Below are 9283 nucleotides of genomic sequence, written 5' to 3'. Positions count from 1 at the left end.
CCGAAGCGAGCGGAAGCGGCGCGGTCGGGTCCGAAGGAGCCGAAGGCATGGCCGGCGCGTCTTCAGAGACCGAGGCTGAGGCGCTGGCCGCGGCGCGCGAGCGGAGCCGCCTTTTCCTGAACGGCCTGGAGCTGGTGCAGCAGGGCGCCGAGGCTCGCGTCTTCCGTGGCCGCTTCCAGGGCCGGGCGGCCGTGGTGAAGCACCGCTTCCCTAAGAGCTACCGCCACCCGGAGCTGGAGGCGCGGCTCGGCCGGCGGCGGACGGTGCAGGAGGCGCGCGCGCTGCTCCGCTGCCGCCGTGCGGGTGAGGAGGACCGGACGGGGGTTCGGGAGACGGATCGGACGGGACAGACAGGGCTCGGGGAGACGGATCGGACGGGACAGACGGGGCTCCGGGAGACGGATCGGACGGGACAGAACAGACGGGGCTCCGAGTTCCAGGGGACGGGACCAGATGGCAATGTTTAAGGACTCAACGGTGACACTCAGGACACCGTTCTGCTTGGTTCGCGGGGCTCCGCAGCTGTCTCTCAACTTGTTTAGCGCCCGGACCCCTCAGTTTCTCATTTCTGCCGTTTCCGCTTACAGTCCTCCTCTCTCCATTTGGTAGTTTAAAGCAGCAGGTATCCTGACTCTGAAGCCAGGCTCTCTGGATTCAGCTTCTCCCTGCACTGTTTCCCGCGTTATTCAGCGAGTCTTTTAGCCCCAGTTACCTTGTATGTAATGGGAATCTCAGGGATGTTGTGATCATTAAAGAAAGCATGTGCATTGCATGCTCTTATGCTGACATAGTTCAATAAAAGTCTGATTTCATTACATTGTTTATTTTTTCTTTAAAAAGCATCCACACCCCCACAAAACAACACAACATTACTCGAGAGAAAATGAGACAGAGGGGAAGTGCCCGAGGTTCCACAGGTACGGCAGCCTGTCTGTGGCCCAGAAGCACCCAGCCTTTGCTTTTTTTCTCTTTAGTGGTTTTTAGGTGCCTACTATCAGGACATTGATAGGTGCCAGGAGACTGGGAAAACTCAGCAGTGAACAAGCCTGTACTTTTCTGCCTTAGAGAGGCAATGGAGTTACAAAGTAGTGTTCATATATTCTTCTTTACCTTTGTAAGTTTTATCAGACAGGGATGGGGACTACCTTGATGCCCATGAACAGATCTCCACTTTCTAGGAAAGTGTCCTGAGCCTGGTTGACATTCAGGAGAGACTCCTGGAGTTAATTGGAGGTATTGCCAGCACTTTACAGTTGTGGAGACTGAGGCAGAGAGTAGCTAAGGGAACCTTGAGGTTTCAGAACTAATAAGGAGGAGCTGGGATTTGAACCTGTTTGTTCCGGAACAAAGATCAACCTGTAAGATGACACCCTGCTTAGCCTCCTGCTTGTGTCCTTGTCTGGTAGAAACTGCTCAGACTGCAGGATGCTTTCCTTCTGGCTTCTTGTTTTGTTTGTTCTTAGGGAGTAGCAATGAATTCCTAAGGTGTGCGAAAGGAGGAGCAGGTGTTGGTACTTCCAGACTTACCCTGGGCTGGTCTCAGGCCGAAGTAGTCCTGTAGGGCTTTAACAGGGCAAGCCTCTGGATAAATTGTATCATTTTCCACAATATTCCTTAACTCTGTTCCAAAGTAGATGTAGACTGAGAAACTGTCCACCTGTGCAGGTGAAGCCCGCCTTTGTGAAGAACACACTCGCTAACCACGTGTGTCCATTACAGGGATAGCTGCCCCTGTCGTCTTCTTTGTGGATTATGCTTCTAACTGCTTATATATGGAAGAAATCGAAGACTCGGTGACTGTTCGAGATTATATTCAATCCACTATGGAGACTGAAAAAGAACCCGAGTGCCTCATGGACTTGGCCAAGAGGATCGGGCAGGTTCTGGCCAGAATGCACGACGAGGACCTCATTCACGGGGACCTCACCACCTCCAACATGCTCCTGAAACGGCCCCTGGAGCAGCTGCACCTCGTGCTCATCGACTTCGGGCTGAGTTTTGTTTCGGGACTGCCAGAAGATAAAGGTGTCGACCTGTATGTCCTGGAGAAGGCCTTCCTCAGCACGCACCCCCACACCGAGACTGTGTTTGAAGCCTTTCTGAAGAGTTACGGTGCCTCATCCAAGAAGTCCAGCCCAGTGCTGAAGAAGTTAGATGAGGTGCGCCTGAGAGGGCGAAAGCGGTCCATGGTCGGGTAGCGGAGTTGTGGTGACTGGCTCACAGTGAAGGATGATGGAGACCAGGCTGGACCTCAGCAGAGCATGGGGTTGTTAAGTGATCTGTGATTATGCTGGGCCACCGCCATTCATGGCTCACTGTTCTCAGGGACTTCATGTACTTGAGGCTTATTCTAGGCAGAACTGGGTGGGTAGCCTGGGCTGGTTTCAAACTATGTAATTGAGGATAACCTTGAACTTCTGATACTCCTGTATCCGTTGGAGTATAGGTGTGTGTCGCTACCCGTTCCGACCTGCAGAAAGGAGCGACACAACACAGGATTCTTCCCAATGCAGTTTACTCAGGAACCTTTTTATAATATCTCTCTGGAAGCCCCAGATCCCAGTTCCACTTTCCCTTTTATCCCCATGCCTGGTCACTCAGAGCCTGCCACGTGGGCACACACCATTGGCACATATCAAATGGCCTGATTCTGCGTGGCAGCGAGTCTGCGCAGTAGTTCTGCGGATGTGGCTCTGACCAGGGTGTGTGAGGAAGTCAGGCGCCATTCATAAAATAAGGCAGGTGCCATTCATAAGCTTAGGCGCCATTTTAGCTGGCCGCCACACCCGCTCCCCACAGGTGTGTGCTGTCACATCTGGTTTCTGTGGTGCCTTAGGCATGCTAGGCAAGCAGTCCACCAACTGAGCTGAATCCCAGCCCTAGAACTGGGTGTTTCAGATCGAACAAGCTTTCCCCCAAACAGTGGCTGTGGGCCTCATGCATAGCAGGCAGTATTGAGCTGAGAACAATGTTCTAGTCCTGGAAGGACAAAGGCAGGGACTCAGTTTGGGATGACACTTCTTGGTTTGCTCTTTAATCTGGTGGGATATTTGTTATATGTGGGAAGACTGCGTGAAGCCATTTCAGTGGGATGTAAGTACCACTGAGAAAGCAAAACAGACTCCGACTGGAATGCAGTGGACTGCTCCATGGACCTTGTTGTGAGCGTGGATTTCTGCATGGGTGTGTTTGCAGTTTGATATAAAAGACATTTTTGAGGGGCTGGGGAGATGGCCTTATGGCTAGGAGTGCTTGCTCTTTCAAAGGGCTCCAGTATGGTTTCCAGCCCAGCTCTAAGAGATCCAGTGCCTCCACCTCAGGAACCTGTGCTTATGTGCACGTGCCCCTCCTGGAAACACATACAGAAGAAATTCTTAAAATATTCTTGAGAATTGTACAAAGATGAAGAAATATATCACTTCTGTCTTTTCTTTTATAGGAAAGCAGGCTTACAGCTTTCTGACAACAAAAACAAGGGGGCTGGGGAGGTTAAGAGCACTGATTGCTCCTCCAGAGGTCTTGAGTTCAATTCCCAATACCCACACAGTGGCTCACAGCCATCTGTAATGGGATCTGATGCCTTCTTCTGGCACACAGGGGTACATAATAAGTCTTCAAAAAAAAATGAAAGAACAGTTTCAGACACCTGGAACACTGTTTGCTGCTCTGTATCCAGAGATCGTGAAGGTCATGTGGGTGGAGAAGGGAGTTGGTTTATACCTCAGGCAGTGGGAGGCCAAGCAGAGGTGGTGAGGGAGCTTGTGATGAAGTTGATACATTGGGTGTACAGAGTCTGAAAACTGAGTTCTAACAGAACAGGACTGTTCCCTTCAGCACAGCTGCTGCGCGTGAGGGCCCTGCACAAGGCAGATGGCTAGGGTAGGATGAAGGTGTCCCCTCCTGGGTGGATGTCACTAGCACTGATGAATATTGCCTGCTTTGCTCACTGCATTCCAGGTTCTGTGTCACGAGTTTTCCTAGCCAGCAGTAAGCAGTTCCTGGGATGTCTTCACTGTGGGTGGTGGGCTGTACGGGGAGCTGGCCTAGGTCCCCCGGGGAACAAGAGGCACCCTCACTGGACTCCAGAGCCAGCGTTCTTTCAGTGAGTTTTGGTTTTGTGAAGTAAAGTTTAAAACACTGAAGCTAGCCTCAGCCGCCCAGTGCTTCATTCGCACGTGTGAGCTACCATACCTGCCTTCCTACTGACCTGACAAGACCTGAGGCATTGGATGTGACTCACTTTATAAGACACTGATTTGTGTAACATTTTCAATGACTTCTAAGGGCCAGAGGAGCTGGTGTGACCGTCAGCATGATGGAGAAGGCCTGTCCTCAGTTTCCTCACCACAAGGAAATGGCTGTCTGATGCACACATGCACTCACTATGCTGGCCCTGACATGCAAGAGGAACAGAGCACTGTGCTTTTCCTGTAGGACAGAATGCACGACAGTCTTTGCTGAGGGACTGTGTAAAGGAAACCTGAGATTCTGGAGCCTAGGGAGGGGTTCTAGGGAAGCATGGTTATGCAAGGTTAGTGAGAAGCCCTGTGGAATGAGGCCAGTGTCGTCCATGCAGAAAATGGGTGAGGAGGCTGGGCAAGGCCAGTTCATGCAAGGTACCCTATAAGGATGGTTTCCTTTGTAAGCCTCCTAGGGTTTTGAGCAGTGAGAGTTTCATCCTTTTGTGGGTGCGTTGGTTGCTGGCATATGGAGAGCCGTGGGGAAAAGGGGAAGTGAGACACTGAACATCCAGAGGCTGCTACTGCACCTGCCCATCCGTGACAGTGACAGTGGCTGGGGAGGAAACGGAGCATGCATGTGGTGAACTCCTGGTCCGGGGACTCTTGGTGAAGTGTGGCCTATTGGTAGCAGCACTGAGGGCACATCTTTGCAGGTCCGAGAGAGGTAATGTGCCTAGAAATGCCTCCAGCAGGAGTGTTGCCCATCTGTACCTAGTCCTTGCCTGTGATGGAGAGTGAGCTAGCCCAGGGGTGGAGTCTCACAAAGGACCCAGGGGACCTTTGCATCTGCAGGTCCTCAGTCTACGTGGGAGCAAGAAGTGTTTCGCTAGCTTGAGTCAGTAGCTCTGGCAACTTGGTGCAGAGCCTAATCCATTTGTGAAATCTGTCCCAGGGCCACTGGAAATGGTGGCTGGGACTCAAACCCCAGGTTTGACAGTACCGGCCCAGTCAAGAATCTCTAAGATCTTTGCACATATGAAAGCATCTTACAAGAGGCAGCAGGTGCAGAGAAATGAAGGAGGGCTTAAAGTCCCTGAGTCTGGGCAGGGCCAGGAAAGTACATCACAGCACTGTACATGCCCAGCCTTGAGAAGACCCCGGCCCCTGTCTCCTCTACTGTAACTGCACTTTCAAGCAGTCCGTGGGGCCGTGAGTAGTGACTGCTCCTTCAGACCCTGGAATAGTGTGTGCCTCAAAGGTTTGCTGCTAAATGAGATGAGCAGGCATGTCCCCAGAGCGCTACTGTGCAGGACAGGGAGGCTCCCCTTGAGAGGGTGGGGGTGGGATGTGAGCTGTGACGTCAAAAGCAAGAGCCGATTCTACTGCTCTGGAAGGCTGGGAGCTGGTGTGAGCCAAACTTTGCCCATTTGATTTTCAAGAGACACCATGACCAAGGCAACTCTCATAAGAACAGCATCTAATCAGGGCTGGCTTACAGGTTCAGAGGTTCAGTCCATTACAAGGAAAGAATATGGCAGCATCCAGGCAGGCATGGTGCAGACAGGGCTGAGAGTTCTACGTCTTCATCTGAAGGCTGCTAGCAGAATACTGGCTTCCAGGCAGCTAGGATGAGGATCTTAAAGCCCACACCCACAGTGACACACCCACTGTAACAGGGCCACACCTAAAAGTACCACTCCCCGGGCCAAGCACATACAAATCATCACATATATACATACGTTTGTGTGTGTGTGTGTGTATCTTTATGTATCTTTAGCTGACTTGAAACTTGTTATCAAATAGATCAGGTTGGCCTCAAACACAGATTAACCTGCCTCTGTCTCCCACATGCTGGCCTGGATTAAAGGCATGGGCCACCATGTCTGGCTCCCATTTGGTTTTTTTTTTTTTAAGATTTTATTTATTTTATGTAGGTGAGTACACTGTAGCTGTCTTCAGACACACCAGAAGTGGGCATCAGATCCCATTATAGATGGTTGTAAGCCACCATGTGGTTGCTGGGAATTGAACTCAGGACCTTTGGAAGAGCAGTCAGTGCTCTTAGCCACTGAGCCATCTCTCCAGCCCCTCCCATTTGGTTTTTAAAGCTTAAATTATCTGTCTTAGCTACTGAGGGTTTCAGCGTTTGATTAACCCTGCACCCAGGCAAGCACCTCACTGCCTTCCCAGTCACAGTGTCGCTGTCCCCCCAGCCCTGATGAACCTCCATCCCCGCACCAACAATTTGGCTAGCTAAAGTCTGATTTGAGGCTTCTGACTCCAAGGCAATGTCTGTCTTGTGCCACCAGAGGTCGCTTACCGTTTCCCTGGGACAGAGGTGAAGAAAAGCTTTCCTGTCCCTCTCTCCCTTCCTCCCTCCTTCCCTCATTTCTCTCTCCTGCTTGCCATTCTCTCCTCCTTGAGCTTGCTCATCAGCTCACAGCGGAGCAGACATCCACCCTGGCAGACAGCGCTTGAGTGGTCACTCAGTGCTACATGCAAGGCAGAACGCTCTTCCTGCTCTAACCTCTCACCCATCTTCTTCACTTGGCCTTCTGTAGGCGTTGGGTTAGCACTTTGGCTGGACCATGGGACATCCCCAGTGATGGGGGAAATCCCACTGAATGTCTTGGGGCCCATGGCCACTGCTGAACACTAGGACTTCCTCCCGTGGCTTCCTGCTGCCTGGCCTTGCATTCCTCCACACTCAGCAGGCAGATGGACACTTTTTGGAAAAAAAAATTTTTAAAAAAAATTTACATGTGGATTGGGGTACCACTGCATGTAGAGGCCTGTGGGAGTTGACACTCCTTCCATATGAGTCCTTGCTATTGAACATAGGCAGCAGGCAGGTTAACCTGTCGAACCATCTTGATGGACCCTTTTCAACCCAGCTGTGCTACTCCAATGTTTGGAAGTTTGCTGGCTTTTCATCCATGTCTCCTTGCTTGTAGCTGCAGGCCCGGAGCCCCTCCTGCACCTCTGTCCTCATCTGGAGAGGCCAGACTGGGGTCCCCCGTGTGGTGCTGCTGTAAGCAATCTTGGCTCAGGTCCCCAGGAGGCAGACCCTGAGTCAAGCTGTACAGGAGGTAACAGGAGAGGTTTGCAGAGGCAGGAGGTGAGCCAGGAGGTGGACCAGCAACCATCAGCCAGCCCCAAACCAATCCAGCCAGATGGCTGTCAGAAATGTCCCAAGATGGGACAGGGTGGCCAGGCCTTTGGTATCCTATATCACAGAGTCCCTCCCTGAGGTGGAGCAGGAGTATGGGCAGAGCTACTATCTGCCCACAGGTGGGAGACCAGCACCCCTAGGCTTGACAGCTGGAAGCTGACTGCTGTCTGTCCCTGAAACCTCAGTCCTTCCTTGAAGGGAAGCTGAGTCACACATCAGTATGCGCTACAGACAGATGTCATCATTCATGTGGGACATGGCCACAACACACCACAGTGAGCAAGCACTGTCATAAAGCCACTCAAGTGGGATTGTTTGTGGAGCCCGAAGACAGACTGTGGCAGTCCACTGTAGACTGAATAGCCAGGCCGGTTCCTGCTTCCCTCGCTGCCTGCCAGAGAATCTGCATTTCTAACAAGTTCTGAGGAGAAGCAAGGGATGCCAAGAGGAGAGCTAGAAGTGCATGCTGGGAGGGCAGGAGACAGCTTTTGATATCATCTTCCAGATGATGGAGTTGAGTCTGCTTTCCTCTTAGCAACCTACAGAGCCAACCCCATTGCTTCTGCACCGCGCACCATGTGTCTAGGAATCCATTAGGGGAGGGTCAGGCTAGTTTTTGATAGACGGTGTCACATGAGCCACCAGGGCAAAGGTGCCTTCTATGGAAGATTTGGTTCTGACAGAGTGGAGTGACACCTTTCTCCCTGTCCAAACGCCCTGCACACCCCCCAGCCATTTCTGCTTCTATCATTTATTTTGGCGAGTCAGGGTTTGAGACGGTCTTACTATGTAGCACTGGCTGTCTTGGAACTCGCTATGTTAGCCCACACTGGCCTTGAACCCCTAGAGATTTGCCTGCATCTGCCTCCTCAATGCGGGGATCAAAAGTATGTGCCGCCAAGCCTGGCAACAATTCCTGCTTTTTAAACGTGGTGACGACTGGTGATTCAGCAGCCTTCTCGAGATCATGAGGCCGCAGCAAAGGTCAGGAGTCAAGAAGAGGAAAATGACGTCACGCAGAGGCAGGCGGAGAGGGAACTTGTCCTCTGCCATTTGGCTTCAGCCTAGCCCCATTCCCTGTCGCACGGTACGTGGAAGTAGGCATCTGCTTATTACTTGCCTAAAGGCCACTTAGGTTACCTAAAGTCCAAAGGATATGAACCCAAGCAGAGAACTTGCAGGCCTGAGGGGCCACACTTGTCTCCAGCACCTGCTGCCTTGCTTGGTCATGTTGGGACTTTAGGAAATACAGTCTTATCCACTTAGCTCAAGGCGGGGGGCCGTGGAAGACCATCCTAGACCTGTCCTGGATTCAGATCAACCCCACTCAAAGCCTGGCCAATCTCCAGCTGTCTCTGTGAACTTGGAGAGTCCAGGTTTTCTTGGGCCTCAGTTTCCCCACCTGTAAGGTGAAGCATTTGGTGTGGGTCAGACATTGCTGCACCTACAAGCCTTCTGGCTGGACCTCCACTGGCTTCAGCTGCCAATGTTGAACAGTTGGGTGGTTACAGAAATCCAGGGAGCCGACTCTTGTGGAAACAGCGTCTGAAGAGAACCTCATGGGCCTGTCCTCTCCCCTTTTAGAGGGAACTGTGTGCTCCCCTCACCCAGCTCCACCCCTCCTCACTGTCCTTCACTCAGGCTGCTTCTAGGCCCAACATTCCTGCCATACAGACCTCATAGAATGTAAGACGGGAGAGAAACCTCCCCCATCTCGGGCCTCTTCATCAAGAGCCTTTGAGAATCCCAGAGAAGACAAGCCTTCCTGGTGTCTCCTAGATACCTCTAACTTATCATGTCTCACACTACCCCATAGTTTCATACTTTTTCTTTGTCTCCACATACACTCAGCATGGCAGTCCACACCCTGGGCCCTTGTGAGGGAAAGAATTGTCAACCTAGTATCAGTTGGGAAGAAAGTCTCGGTGAT

At 51.8% G+C, this 9283-nt stretch overlaps 1 protein-coding gene across 1 annotated transcript; it reads left to right on the top strand.

Annotated features, from left to right (window-relative positions):
• Tp53rk (TP53 regulating kinase) lies at positions 1–3418 on the top strand. The gene is made up of 2 exons (XM_034495303.2): positions 1–303; positions 1720–3418. The coding sequence occupies exons 1-2, from the start codon at positions 48–50 to the stop codon at positions 2196–2198; spliced, it is 735 nt and encodes a 244-aa protein (XP_034351194.1). The 5' UTR covers positions 1–47; the 3' UTR covers positions 2199–3418.
• Positions 3419–9283: the final 5865 nt, after the last annotated feature.

Source organism: Arvicanthis niloticus, chromosome 2, assembly GCF_011762505.2.
Source record: "Arvicanthis niloticus isolate mArvNil1 chromosome 2, mArvNil1.pat.X, whole genome shotgun sequence".
Taxonomy (NCBI): Eukaryota; Metazoa; Chordata; class Mammalia; order Rodentia; family Muridae; genus Arvicanthis; species Arvicanthis niloticus.
Note: the sequence above shows the minus strand (reverse complement) of the source record. Positions and strands in the feature narration are given on the sequence as shown.